This window comes from Andrena cerasifolii, chromosome 4, assembly GCF_050908995.1.
Source record: "Andrena cerasifolii isolate SP2316 chromosome 4, iyAndCera1_principal, whole genome shotgun sequence".
NCBI lineage: Eukaryota > Metazoa > Arthropoda > Insecta > Hymenoptera > Andrenidae > Andrena > Andrena cerasifolii.
The window spans coordinates 6,358,122-6,373,184 of record NC_135121.1 but is presented as its reverse complement, the minus strand read 5'-3'; the positions used below and the strand labels follow the sequence as shown (position 1 = coordinate 6,373,184).

General features: G+C 37.4%; 2 protein-coding genes across 3 annotated transcripts in view; one reads left to right on the top strand and one right to left on the bottom strand.

Annotated features, from left to right (window-relative positions):
- Positions 1 to 15,063, top strand: part of LOC143367724 (venom acid phosphatase Acph-1-like) — a 41,537-nt gene that overhangs the window by 19,534 nt on the left and 6,940 nt on the right. The window lies entirely within an intron of this gene.
- LOC143367952 (uncharacterized) lies at positions 760 to 4,161 on the bottom strand. The gene is made up of 2 exons (XM_076810227.1): positions 3,961 to 4,161; positions 760 to 1,026 (listed from the first exon to the last, which is right to left on the bottom strand). Exons 1-2 carry the CDS (start codon positions 4,054 to 4,056, stop codon positions 760 to 762), a joined length of 363 nt encoding a protein of 120 aa, XP_076666342.1. The 5' UTR covers positions 4,057 to 4,161.

Sequence of the window (15,063 nt, the reverse complement as noted above, 5' to 3'; positions counted from 1 at the left end):
GGTTTTGCATGAGTGCGCATGTGTGAATGGTTTGCGCGGGAATTTTTCATTTGTGGAATGTATGAAGTGGGTAGTTACATATTGTTTTACACGTGTGCTGGTGGCGTCACGTGTGGGAAAAAATTGCAGTTATTCTTACTCAATGAAATACATTATGTATTAAATTATTTATATTTTATTTTACGTTTAGAGGACAGCTGCGTAATAAGTCTTTGTAAGCTCATAATAATCCTGAGAATTAGTTTTATGTAAAAAGAAAAATACGTAATATTACATTTTTGTAAATATAGCCTTAAGTTATTATTTAAAAAGCCGTAATAATTTCCAAGAATTTCTGAAATATTTTGTATATTTTAAGTACAAGCATTTTCAAACAAACACCATTAGTCACTACTTGTTGATGCACATACTTGTATACAAAAACACTGTAAAAATGTATGACATAGTAAACAAATAAAATAATAAAAAATGATATGCGAGAATACCGTTGTTTTAATGCATGGTAAAACCACGTAAAACCAATTTCGCCAAATCTATATTTCACATAGGTATGTGTATAAATTTGCCATTTACAAATAGTAAAAATGTGCGTCGCATATATTTACAGAAGGATCACACAGATTCTTTCACAAACATAAATATTTTCTACACAGACTTACAGAGGAACACTTGAAGAAGCGTTCAATTCTTTGGAAGCCCGCCTCGAATAACATTTCCTTCCGTAATTTTAAATTCGTAATGCAGTTTTCACAGTTGTGGTTACCGTTTGTAAGCGACACAACCCGATTGATTATAAATCCCAAACAGAGACAGCTGAGGTATGTAAGGCGTTTGCTTTTGCCTTTCATACGTAAGAGGTAAAACCGCTGGTATTTTGTATTCTACGAAATTCTGCGGATATTTAGTGAAATATGAAGCAGTCATCCCTGGTGCACATTGGTACTTGTACTCATCAGGTTTGAAGAACGCCAGGGGATGAAGAGTGCCGGTACGATCCTTATACTGAATGCGCTGAACTTGCGCTGCCTATAACAGAACTCGTTTGTATCGTAACGAACCTAGAATCAGTGGCGGACTGGCCAGGGTGTCAGCTTGCTCGATGGCAAGTGATGAAGCGAGCCCCCTTAAACATCAGACAATATGTTAAAAATGTTACTGACCTTTTAGTAGCTTGAAAATATAATACAAGTTGCAATATTATTACTGTAGGTATGCAACTAAAATCCTATTACTATTTTAATAAAAAAAAAATGTAATAAAATCATTTTCCGAGAATACATTTATTACACAAAAGTTTAATTGTACTTTTTTGCCATTTGTGTAATTTTATAAATTTTATTTAATCTTAATAAAAATTAAATGGTAGCTTTATAGATGTCGGTGGGCCCCCTTCGTCCCCTGGCAATAAATATTCTTAGACCCAGTCCGCTACTGCCTAGAATTGAATTATTTCACGCAGCCAACAACTTCAATTAATTTATATAATCATAGCACTCGAACAAAATTGCTTGCACTCGATCTATTCAAATGGAAGGACAATGTTAAAACTGTAGAGCGATCTGCGACTGGAGACCGTTGGAAAGGACTCGTCCAGACGAATCGACCGATACCAGTTTTAAATAATTTTACTTAGATTCGATCCTCTGTATGTGTGTTGTCTGTTTGGGGTATGTTTGGTTCAAGTCTGGCAACTCAATTATCACCCACTTCCACCAATCCAATTGTTTTGAAACTTTGCACTTTTTAAAAACAGTAAAAATACACTTTTTTAAAAACAGTAAAAATAAAGAAATATGAAAAGAAATGTATAAAATATCTACAAACACTAAAAACTAGAAAATATATAAAAAAAAATATACAAAAGAATAAAAAATCCACAAACGCTAAAAACTATAAAATAAAAATATATATAAAAAAAATTTGTTAAACAATTTGACTAAAAATGCACTAAAAACTAAAAAATAATTATTTTCTTGTACTACAATTTCGATGGTGTTTTCTCACTTTAAATAAAATCGTGGTGCTGCATTAAATTGATTCATATTCTGTTATGAAATATCCCACGCCACGATTTTATTTAAAGTGAAAAAACACCATCGATATTGTAGTACAAGAAAATAATTCTTTTTTTTTTAGTTTTTAGTGTATTTTTATGAAAATCATTTACTTAATTTTTTTTATATATATTTTTTAACTTCGACATCAGATAACATCAAAAAAGGTCATCTTGAAAAATGACCTTGAACATCGAGATTTCGAGTTTTAGGGCAGAAGAAACAGGTAGCAAGATTGTGTATGATTGGAGGAGCCTCGGCTAGGTACTTGGAGGAAATCCGAGTGGTTAAGCGATGTTCTACAGGTTAAGAAGTCAAATGCCTCTTTCGTCCCCACTTTTAGGGTGGTTTTGGCCTGTGACCTTTACTTGCCCTAGCACGCTCGTGCCCTTTTACCGAGGTCCAGAAACACGATTTTTACTAAGGTCCCAACATCACCCTGCAATGAGAGCTGAGAGACAGAATTGGCTTATTGACCTTTGGGGGTATCGCTTACACCACTTGGGCTTGCCACAAGTGTCTGCTCGAGGACCTTCCAACCTGATGCGAATTTGCTACTGATTTCTTATGTTCGGAAAGCGAAAATCACGACCTTTCAAGCACTTCTTTACCGTGCTCTCAGCTGATGTTCAAGCTGAAAATGCAGCGTTGGATTGGGGTTGATGAGACCTTTCCAACGGTGTATAAAAATCGTGACATATTCCCCAGTCAAATGCCACTCTACAGTTTTCATATTATATTTTCTTCTCAATTATTTGTAATTAATATTGACTTACACTTATTGTTGGATTACTATAATTAGTAAAAGGCAAAAATGATTCAACATTGAGAGAAACCTGAATATAGTAAAAGATAATGATACGTGTGTGATAAAACAGTCCGTTGTTAGAGAAGAGCTCACTTCTGCTCGGTATACTGTCATAGAAAGACATTCTTTCCTAGCCGTTGAATAAAATTAAAATATATAACTAAAAGGCTCATTTATTTAATAACCAATTTCCAATACTTATTACAATATTATACTCCTACTTCAAACTCGTTCTCTACCTCACCCTCCCCTCATTTTCTTTCTAATTGTCCATTTTCCCCCTATTAATTATATAATATATTATCACCAAGCTAATTGCATTTCGTGTTGGTGTTTTTCGAAGAATTCGACAAAATCCAGTTTGTTAATTAGATTTAGCGTAAACAGATCAATAAAATAGTCAACATTTTCAGATTGTCCGAATAGATCGAATGATTTCTAATTTCTTCGAGAAATATTAGTGAAAAAATTGCTTACATTTCTATCAGTCCTCGTAACATTGCAATAACGATGTATATTTAATACAGACTTTGGAATTTCTGTTAAGTTCTGGTATATAGCTGCTGGGTATTTCATAATAGGCGATAGAAACGGAAAGCGATTCTATATGAAAAAGTAAATAGGAAACGCAGAATACACACAGCTTTTCAATACGAAACTTGGTTTCCTATCAAATCAATATTGAAAATCCGTCGAATATGTGTGCACATGACTGTGAAATAGATTCTATCTTTAAAATCGATTTTTATGAAAACACAAATTCGCTCGCAAAAATGTTATTCCACACTTTCGATCTATTCTTCCCCATGGTTTTAGTGAATCCGCAGTTGTACCATATTCTCTGCTACATTTTGCCAACTCTTGTTAGTCAAAATTACTCATCCCCAGCGAATTATAAAAATCGATTTTTTTCGGAAACGAAGACTCGTTTAAAAAACCTTCCGCGTATATATTTCCTATTTATTTTTATACGAAGGCTCCCTATTTTTTCGGTTGTACCACCTTTTACGGAGCACCCTGTATAATTAAAATAAACACAGCTTATCGTGAAGCGTTTATTTGAGAGCTGAATCGTAGAGAAAGTAAAATCCTTATTACTTTAAATAGATCGTCGACTTCCTTCATGCGCTGAATATCAATTGTTGAAATGTCATTCGAGGGCACAGTCAGGTTATGATTAAGGCTACGAAGCATTTTAGTTGCGACGACATCAGGCCTTGGAGCATACGGTATACTCCTCCTCCCCCATTTGTAAGGCGGGATCTTCAAAGGTGTACAGCAGGAAAAGGAAACAATTAAACATTTCATATTTTAGTACGCCAGTAGGGTAGGTGGGGGTATTACTGCGGACTTTTAAGGTAGGTTAACTTTAAAACCCTCGATATGGCGTTCGAAAGAATGAAAGTTCCTCCTTCTTTTTTTAAAAGAAAGGTGGAACCTTAATAATTCCATAAAAAAATATGAGGGCAGGGTGATAAGCACAGTTAATTAAAAACACAGAGGTTTGTCGATCAATGTCATTGCAGGAGTTACTGCGGACATGCATGCATTACCGACGTCAGGCGAAACATAACGTTAGTACAAATATCACGTCAGTGAATACGGTCGGAAGAAAGGTTAGATGGCGCTGTCGTCGGTCCGCAATAATGCATGCACATGGTGTAAAGTACTGCACCTAATACTGCGTTGAGAAATAAAAATTAAAACTAAAATGCAGGTGACTGATTTACTGTTTTTCTGAAAAATAACTCTTACTCTATCGAGTAATAAAGCTGTGAAGCAAAATAATGGTAATGATATGGGGTTTGAGTTAAAGGGTGGTTATACCTTAACAACGTTTTAAACATTAGTGCTGTGCCCTGCAGGGATATAGTGACTAAGGGACCCACCTCAAGTGTCGTGTAAAACGATATGCCTGATAGTCCAATCAATGGGCCAATTGAAATTTGACGTCAAAATTCGTAGGGTTGTATAGTCGACAGGTATAAAATTCGATCTATTCGTACCTACAGCAATTAAACTTTAAACGCGTTTTTTCTCAAAACAGGTTTTCTCGAAACTGCGAAAGTCCTAACAAAAAAAAAATAATCGACCGATTTCAAAAATTCCTGCGGGATTTTGTTCATTACTAAATTCTCCGTGGAATCGCCTATGATGGTAAGTATGTGACGAATTTTTTTCTTTTTTATAAACATTTTCGTGTGTAAAATTACCCATTTTTCGATGTTTGTGGTTCAAACGTCTGCCAACACATGGGATTACAATATTTTGCTATACGCGTAGCTGATTCCACGAACAATCTTATAAACTTTAAGAATTTTCGTGGTTTTTTGATTTCAGATAATTCTACGAGGCGTTAATACTTTCGCAGATGAGGAACTTTTTTTTCATTACTCGGACAATTAGGACCACCAACAGACAGGAGCATTAGATAAAATTCCCAAATATTATTTTTTATTATCTTTGAAGATGTAAGAATACAGCCCAAAAAGTTTTTCGACTCTACGACGTTTACATTTTTTTAAATAAAATCCTAAAGATGACCTACTTCTGGAGTAATTTCATGAGAGAGTACCCCTAAAATAATTACAATTCCGTGCCGCATTTCCTATGAAAACAATTTTTCTTTCAACTTGCTTTTCTCTAGAATCATAAAGCGGTGGCATGTGCCTGTTTTCCACTGGGCCCCTCAATTTGCGGTTAGGTGTGCGTTACTCGGTCAGCAAACATTCTTTTAATATTTAAATTTTATTACACGATAACTTTTCACGAAACCCTGGGGTTCCATTTGGGAAATGCTGCACGAGAGCCTTAAAGTACCTATTATATAATGTCTGTAAACTGTGCTGAATACATGCCGGGCTTCTAGACTCGAGGGGAAACACAAGGACGCTACCGAATTTGCCCCCTACTGCTATTACGATATCACTATATCTGTGCAACGCACTATACTGTAGTAGCTGAGGTTTTAAATCAAGGAAACAATGGCAGAATGGACATGTTGTCAGACTTTCTAATCTATGAAGCGGAACACAAACTTACTGAGAATTTCGATAATGTTTCGTCTCTGTAATTTTGGAAATAGGTACTGCTCCCGCCCTCGTGCAAGGCACGATCCAACTTCGTCTGAGGCGGAGGACCCATGTAGGATAGCATCAATGTGGTTGGACAAGCAGCAGCCTGCGTTCCCGACGGATTCCCGTTACCAACACCCATTTTTCAACTTCTTACTTTTCACTTACGCCAGGGGAAATTTTTATTTCGCATGCTAGGGCATGTTTTTTTAATTTAATAGGTTATCAACCGTATTGCATTTTCCACAAATAGACAAATGAATGTGGGCTTTACTTCTTTTGTATCCTCGAATAAGCGCAGGCCATGGGTTGATTGAAATCCAGTAAAGAGAAGAAGTTTAATGGCGAAATATGTAACTAATAAAATTTACAAATTCTTCTTTCCGCGAAACGTTACCTGATATTGAATATAACTCACTTAAACGCAAAGAGTACAATTTATTGAGAAGATATTTAAAATATACTTTATTACATTTACATATTATAATTAAACTTTAATTTCTTGTACTTGCTTAGTACTGAATTTGTAGAGATTACTATATAAGTATACCTTTTTGTAAGCAAACTTAAGAGTTAAACATAGTTACTTCAATTTTAGTCAATATCTAGTAATATAGCGAATATTTGTATTTGTATTTTTTTTCCTGTGTTTTTTTTAACACAGGATGGCGCGGCGTTTCAAGCATTTTGCTTATATTGCCCAACGAACATTATAGTCATTCCATTATTCCTCTCCTCCTCTCTCCTTCGGGTCGCTGCAGCAGCGCCGCACCGGGAGAAAAGGTAAGTGTGGGGGTCGTCACCCATCTTTCCCCAGTACACCGCCCCGTGATGCTTAACTTCGGTGATCTAACGAGAATCGGTGTATTCATCACGGCTACGGCCGCTGGTATATAGCGAATATATATATAAACTATTTTACTATGTCATTAGATAAACTTAGAAATAAGACCTTTTGTATTTTTACTTCAATTTTTCAAATATATATATATATATATATATATATATACATATATATATATTAGAATACTCGTAATAAGATGTTAGGTTTGCGATACAGTCATTTTAACATCCAGATTTAATATTATCGCTTGTAATCGAATACAATAAGGCAATTCATCTAAGCCGTCATTTTTGGTTTTAATTTTCATGTTTGTCGAATTCGTCAACTTTATGAGTTTATGACTTGCGAGCGTGTTGCGGGAAGCCGGCTCATTTCTTGCCCGTGTCACTAGAAGATTTTGTCCTGTATCCGTGGTGAATCGCGCAGCCGTTTTTGTCTTTTCAACTGATTGCGAGTACACTCATCTCCCGATTTATACGGTACACTTTATACGCGGCAAATAAGCCCTTCGTTTACGCAATGTGTATTGTACTCTTTATACGCGGTCTGTTTTACGCGACCTCATTTTACGCATTCAGAAAATATATCTTTCTATCCGAAAATCATCCCAAAAGAGACACTCCGATAATTAAACGTAAGATAATTAAGTGGAAACGTCAAATATTTCTAGTGATGATTAAATTTAAATTTCTTTTTCTGAACTTTCATTATTATTGCTTTCGCACAAATCTGTGAAATAAATAATTTTACAACTTACACGGGCATTTCTCTTACGTATTTTTTAAAAAAAATTTATACTATTTAATACTGTTTAAAAATTTTATACTCTCCAAACTAATTGTAAGACAGGATACAAAGGTAATTAATCAGTGTGCTCCACACCTGCAGCATACCCATCTTTAAGGGCTCGTAGAATTTGTTTACAAAGCTGAGAGATCAGTTACAGCATGTAACTGGACATGTTTACTAGGGTGTCCCTTTTTTATACGTGTCGAAATTTCTATTTTGTATTTCTTTGCTCTCAACCCCTAGAACGATGCCATTAGATAAAAAAATTATCCCTGAAAAAGTTTATTGCAATCGGATAACAGGAAAGGGTGCCGACCAGGCCATAACCCTTTCGTTACGGCAGTCCGCTCCGCTGCAGTGACACCACTGACCGGGGCACCGCGCCGCAAAGTGTGCACGTCGGTAATCTTCGGTGCTCGCAGGTCGTCGCATATAGTCGGCACCCGCAAGGAAAGGGTTAAGGTACGTGTCCACTTGAGAGTAAAACTCGCGCGAGAAGCTCTCGAGAGTATTTCTCGCAAGTGGACATACGTCCGAGAGTGACTGTCGGAGAGCGACGTTCAACTCTTAGACAACGGACGCATTGCAACTTGCTCTCGGGTGGATGCATAATAATATTACTATCCGACAGTTGCTTCCGAAATACGAACCAGGTTCGTATTCTGCGGGTGCTGTCGCGAGAGAAGGTCTTCTGGGTTATGTAGTAGGCTCGCGTCGCGGCAGACACGGTGTTGCCAGATAAGTGTTGCGAGGCACGGCGTTGCCAGAGAAGTGTTGCTAGGCGGTTAGCCGGGAGAATTGCGCGGCCGAGGCAGTCTGCGTCGAGTCAAGCGGCGAGACACATTTTATGTACGCCATTTATCGCAACCAACTCAAAATATATAACTATTTCATTTCATCCACCCAGCAATTTCTCTTTCTACGTTGCTTCTTTCTCTTTTTTAAAATATTATAAGCAATAATCAAAGCACTAAGTTTTTGCACATCCATAATCACGGCCTCACTTCGTTCGTAGCTTGAAAGGAACTGAGAGAAACTGCAGAGCGTAGGCGCAGACCAATTTCTAGTGGACACGGTTCTAAGAGTTCTATCCGATAGTAAGCTCTCGGCGAGTTTTCTATCGCCTACCTGAGAGTAAAAATTTTCGGAATTGCTCTCAAGTGGACACACAATTTGAGAGTAACTATTGAGAGTAACTTGCGCGAGTTCTCTCAAGAGGACACGTACCTTTAAAGTTTAGAATTCGTCAATAGTATGGATTTAAAGAATTTCTAAAAAAATGGTACGCCCTATCGAAATTTTGTTTAAATAATATTAAAAAAGCATTCAATTTTCTACAATTACTGTGTATATAATTTTATCGTGCTTCCAACCATTTTTTAGATAATAGCGTTTGAATGTAGAGAGGTCCGCACTTGATTTGTTGCACCGAATTAAACAATTTTTTTTTTAATCAGTTCGTCAAACAATAAGGAAATGGAGTATATCGATAGTTTGGTCAAAAATCTTTTGATGCTCAGCGAACACTTGCTGTACTATAATATACAACTTTTTTCACATCTTATATTTTCCAAGATATCAAGTGTTTTTTAAACAGCGCTGCATGTTTGTTTAGTGCTGTATCTTGCTTTAATCTTGCTTTATAACAAAGCAAGGCCCGACCCAGACGAATCGATTTATCGTCAGATATCAAAATCTAACGACATATCTGACGTGTCTGTAGAAGTCGTCAATGCTTTTTCTGGTTGCATGATCGATCAGAGATCTAAAGGAATTCTGAGCAGATATCACTGAAAATCGAACAATGGCGATCAACGGAGATTGTAACGGATAATGGAGATCGTCCGATTTCTTTATTCTTCCTCGAACGCTGATTAGAAAAGACGCGATAACACAGGATAGTCTAGTATACATAATATACTATACAGTATTTCCTCGTTAACGGCTCGCTGGTCGGGACCGGCGTTGAGCCCTTATCGTGAACAGAGCCATAATTCCGAGTGTTCGTTACTCGCTTCTTTCTGGCCGAAGGGGGGAGCGAGATGGAACACTGCGTGCGCGGCGAGCGTGCGCGATGGTCGCAAGCGCTTACCGTGAGCACGAAAACCGCTTCGCAAAATCTTGACGCACGCCCGATTCACGATAAGCGCTTGCGACCGTCGCGCACGCAAAGGACAGAGTGTCAGGCGTCCGAAAGACGGAGCGAGACAAAACATCAACGCGTCGTCTGTCTCGTACCGTCTTCGCTCGCTTTCAGTGCCTCTCGCTCGCTCTCGTTCCATCTCGCTCTCGCCTTCGCCGGACGGATTGAGGCAGAAGTGGTGGGGATAGCGAAAACTCCGTATCGTGTACACCAAACCGAGCCCATAACGAAGAATTACTGTATCTAAGTATCTAATATACGGGGTGTCCCGTAATATGTGGGATCCACTTTGCGGATAGACTCTGCATACTTTATGCACACACATGTTTAGCGTTCTGTCAATTGGTATCTGATTACCTACATCAAATGCATGTTGGTCAACTTTGAATTAGAAGAGCTCGCCATTATCTCTGCTCTAAACACAGCGTAGTGCAGAATTCGTGACACGTAGCGCTCTTATCGAAAGAACGAGCTGAAATGGCTCATAGAGCGTTATGATAGCGTTTACGATTTACAACATAGCCAAATAGTCGTGTGCAAAACATGAAACATTATTTGCAAAAAATGAAGCGGAAACAGTAATACCAACCAGCTTCGCTTATCGGAAAAATTACTACAACGCAAAACTCGTACTAGGTGTGTAAACAAAGTCAAACAGTGCATAATGTTTATATGCACTTTTTTTATTGTTTTCAAGTGAAGAATGTATCCGTAAAACTGTACTTCGGTGCACGCGTACTCGGCTAAAATTCAAAGTCAATTTTCTCAAAAACGAAGCGCGATATTACAAAATATTATTCTATATTTTCGTCTTATTTTGGCCTGTACAATCAACCCGTGGCAGATTTACCATCTGCGGTGACACGGACTGTATACTTATTAGCACTTCGAGTGGCTTCGGCATGTGTTCACGCTTTGGGATTTGCATCTTAGGCACGATTTAATATAAAAAATTGCCACTTCTATATTCTCTACTAGCAAAATACCGTTTATTATATTATAAATAATATAATGTACAGAATGCAGCAGTAGAATACTACCACAAAAAAAATGTTTTATATAAATACTTAATAAAAAGGTGTGATTATTTTCTTTTTTTCGCGACAAAAAAAATATTTTTTTTTTTACATTCCGTGATGCTGTAAGGTAGAATCTTTCTACGAGTACACGACCGTACTTGCGGCCGAAATTAGTTCCGGCCGGAATTTTTTAAATTCTGGACCGCTTATGGCTTATGCTATTAAAGGAACACAGATCGTGAATGCAATATGTAATACAGCCATTGAGTATTTCTAGTCTTCTGAAGAAGTGGAAATATAATTTTTAAATATCACTTCATTTATGTTTAATTACAATGTTTTGTCTTTTTTATTTTGTAATATTATGTATATAGTGCAATATTATTTTATGCTATTTACACATTAAAAGCTTTTATGTTGCTCTGCAGTATTTGGAAATTTTGTTACTTTCCCTTTTTTAATAATTATAATATAAATAAAATATTAACTCGATTTGGGCTACCGTCCGTTTCTGATAATGAGTAACAGCGAACATTGGGTGCACAGCGGGTAAGAACGCGTATAGCGTACCGCGGGTATTAGTGGGTATAGCGTAGCGCGGGTATAGCGCGGGTATAGCGCGGATACGGGCGGGTCGGATAAAAGTTGCGTCACCTTCGGGCGGGTATGGGCGGGTAGAAATCGACGCTGACCCGCTAACCCGCCGGCGGGTCCGGGCGGGTCGGGTGAATCGAAAGACGGACGGGTAACGGGCGGGTAGACCCGCGATATGTCCGCCCGTTGCAGACCTGTTTCATACTAGCACAATACAGTACTGGAGTGCGCGTATTTCTATTTTAGTCTTCCCATTAATCACTTTTATCATTTTCCATAGCCTTGAACCAAAAATAGATTTATTGTACACACTTTTACATTTAAAACTGTTATAAAACTTCGATACTATGCGTTCATACAATTGGAAATACGAAGCTTCCCGTCCAATATCAAATTAACACTAAGTGGATCTACCAAGGGGGTCAAAAGGACTTGTTTTGTCATTTCTAATAATCATTACTCATTTTCAGTATATCTTATTTTTTCAAATTGTTTGGGACTTTTAATGAAATCTATAAATGATTAATTCTGTAAAATAGTTTTCTTCTGTGCTTGTTATTCCAAAAAATTGATATGTACCTTGGTACATATACCGAGATGGGTCATTTTGACCTATCACTGAACGCAGGTAAACTCTTGTTCAAATACTATTTTAGAAAACTAAATACACTTCAGTACATATACGCTGTACAAAAAATGCCAAACAATACTTGTGTGTTATGTTTGCTCAATTCTTGCATTTATTTTTTTTTCATTTTTCATGTATTTCGATTGGTCATAAAAGAGGATCGGAAAAATTAAAAATCGGACTTCTATTTTTTTATCGTGATGTACCAAAAAAATTATGAAGTATGAAATTACTGAAAAAATAATAATTTATACGAAAAATGTGACACTGACTGCGATGAAAGTGATTCATTAGACCGTGGAAAAGAATTTCCACAATCCGACAACGGAAGCAAAAATGAGTCAACAGATATTGACAGTGAAGATAAAGCTTTCGTCATTTACATAAAAAAAAAAACAAGGAAAAGAGTGCAAGTTAAATAGAGCAGAAAAATCTATAAAAAATGCATGTCTTTCCTTAAATGACTTGTTCTTTTCAAAACACAAGTCATTTCGATCCTTCGGGTAGAAGTAGGTATGAGTACTTCAGTCGTCGGGTGGTAATAAGGAGTTGCTCCGGTTTGTAAAGTTCACTCGTCGATCGATGTTTAAGTTACAAGTGTTTGTTGTTGATACGTAAAGTACATGTATACATAATACCTACTACATATACTTATAGTGTCACATTTTATCAGTGTCTCTAATGCAATTGTACGTTCAACTTCTTCTTCAGACACGAGAATTAATTACATTTTTGTTTGGGGACGATAACGGTATATTTAATTAGTGAAATACATATATTCAGTTTGGAAAAGGGAAATGACCGCTTCCATCAACGAGTCACTTGCAATACATATACAAAACGAAAGTTCGGGTTGATGCGCACCGAAATTCCGCGTGCCACTGGCTCCAGTTCCTCTAGTAACTACTAACCTCGAGCCTGACCCTTGGTGTTTACGTTTCGCCCGATCGACGTACCACGAGTCTCGCTCGTGTTTTCCGTCTTTGGCCCAATCGAGAGACCACGAGTCTGACTCGATGTTGTAGGCCAAGGGGTTAACAACATGAATAGTGCTCGACAAGACAAATCTAACACTGAAAGAATGACTCGGCTACCTCAATCCGTTCCGGACTTATATGAAGAAGAAGTTTCGCTGCTGCGTAGAGTTTTCAATTTCTTCGTGTAACTCCCGAACGCATTGAGGTAGCGGAGTCATTCTTTCAGTACTAGATTTGTCTTGTCGAGCACTATTCGTGTTGTTAATTTCATCAGTATCCTTTTCACTGAACTCGAGATTTCTAACTATTTTGGCTTGTAACCTGCGAAGAAAATGTTTATTTGTTAGAATTTCACCATGTGTGTTTATTATTTATGATCGTTGGCTATTGTATTAGTTAGTCCGTTTGTTTGCGCACAAATTGACACCAGAATCGCTCCGATCAGATGAGCCGTACGCTCGCTACAGCGTTCAAAATCAGAGTTTCAGGGCTCGGCTCCTCCCGCAGTCTGATGACGCCAGTGCGATAAGATTATGTGTGAAGTATGAAGCCTAAGGACCTGCTTATGCAATCGTACGTTTATGTTAAACGTACTGCTTATTCTTGAACAGTAATTGCCGGGACCCGAGAGCAAAATTTCGTGACGTTCACTTTCTGAAACTGACGGGCTGACGAGGGAAGATCCCGAACCCGGAAATTCAAATAATTCTGAAACTTTGTGAATATGTAGGGGATTCCCTCCTGATTACAACGCAATTTTTCTTTGCTGCCCAAATTCACTGGAAGGGGGTGAAATTAACCCCGGAAAATTCGGCTATTTTCCGATTTTGTGTTATAACTCGCAAACTGTAAGAGTTAGAAAAAAAGTTCCAAGACAAAAGATACTTCTTTTAATTAGATCTATCATTTGGCAAAAAAAAATTATTTTATTATTCACGAGTTATAACACAAAATCGTAAAATAACCGGATTTTCAGGGGTCAATTACAACCCCCTTAGAGTGAATTTGGGCAGCAAACAAAAATTTCGTTATAATCAGGAAGAAATTCCCTACATATTCACAAAGTTTCAGAATTTTCTGAATTTCCGGGTTCGGGATGATCCCTTCTGAGTCGTAAGACGTTGTCACGTCAGAAATGCTGTATTTGAAAGTTGAAATACCTATATCCTTGACCTGTATCTCTTACGTGTACCCCGTACCTGTATCCCTTAGGCCCGGTGCACACGAGCGACTTGCGCCATTTTGCAGCCGCGTCATTATGTGTTCTAACATACATGTCATAGAGAGATATATAAAATATATGTATATTTTGCGGCAGTATTGTCGTATTAACGCGACTGCAAAATGACGCTTCGTGTCAGTGGCGGATTCAGGAGCCTTTCTTGGAGGGGCGAAATATGTATAAGTACATAAGTACATTTTTTAATCTTCCTTTACAAGATTTAAAAGTTCCTTGTAATTTATATTTTAATATCTCTATCTGATACTATAACCTAAATAATTACATTCACATTAATTATTTATACAGAATAGTACACAGTGTCGTAATATTTTTCTTTTATAACTCTTGGGGAGGGGGGGCGATCGCCCCTATCGCCCCCCTCTGGATCCGCACTTGCTTCGTGTGCACGGGGCCTTAGCTTTACGAATTTATTGCTCCGCCTTAATAGACACTTGCCTCGAAGTGAACCACAATTTTCGAACATTACAGCTGTTTCTGATAAACATTTACGATAAAGTTATCGATCGAGGGATTAATCACGAAAAACCCGGATTATGCAAATTTAAGATATTACCAGTGAAATGCACGTGCTACCTAAATACGGTGCGCAAACATAATACGTAGTGTGCGAAATATAATTTCACATTTATTATACATGCCAGCAATTAGTAAAATGGTGCAAGTTAACAATTCGAAGGAATTGAATTCGTCGCTTTTCTGTTCTTGTAATATACAGAAATGCAAAGGTGAAAAAAATCTCGAAACGAAAAATATGGTATGACTTGCAACATTTTTACAATCCTGTATTAATACGTAAGGTTTAATCGTAAGTAGCCTACCCGACGTAGGTATCGTCCTTCAGCCAAATAAAAAGTGCTTGTCAGTACAGTATAAATACAAATTGCGCGAAC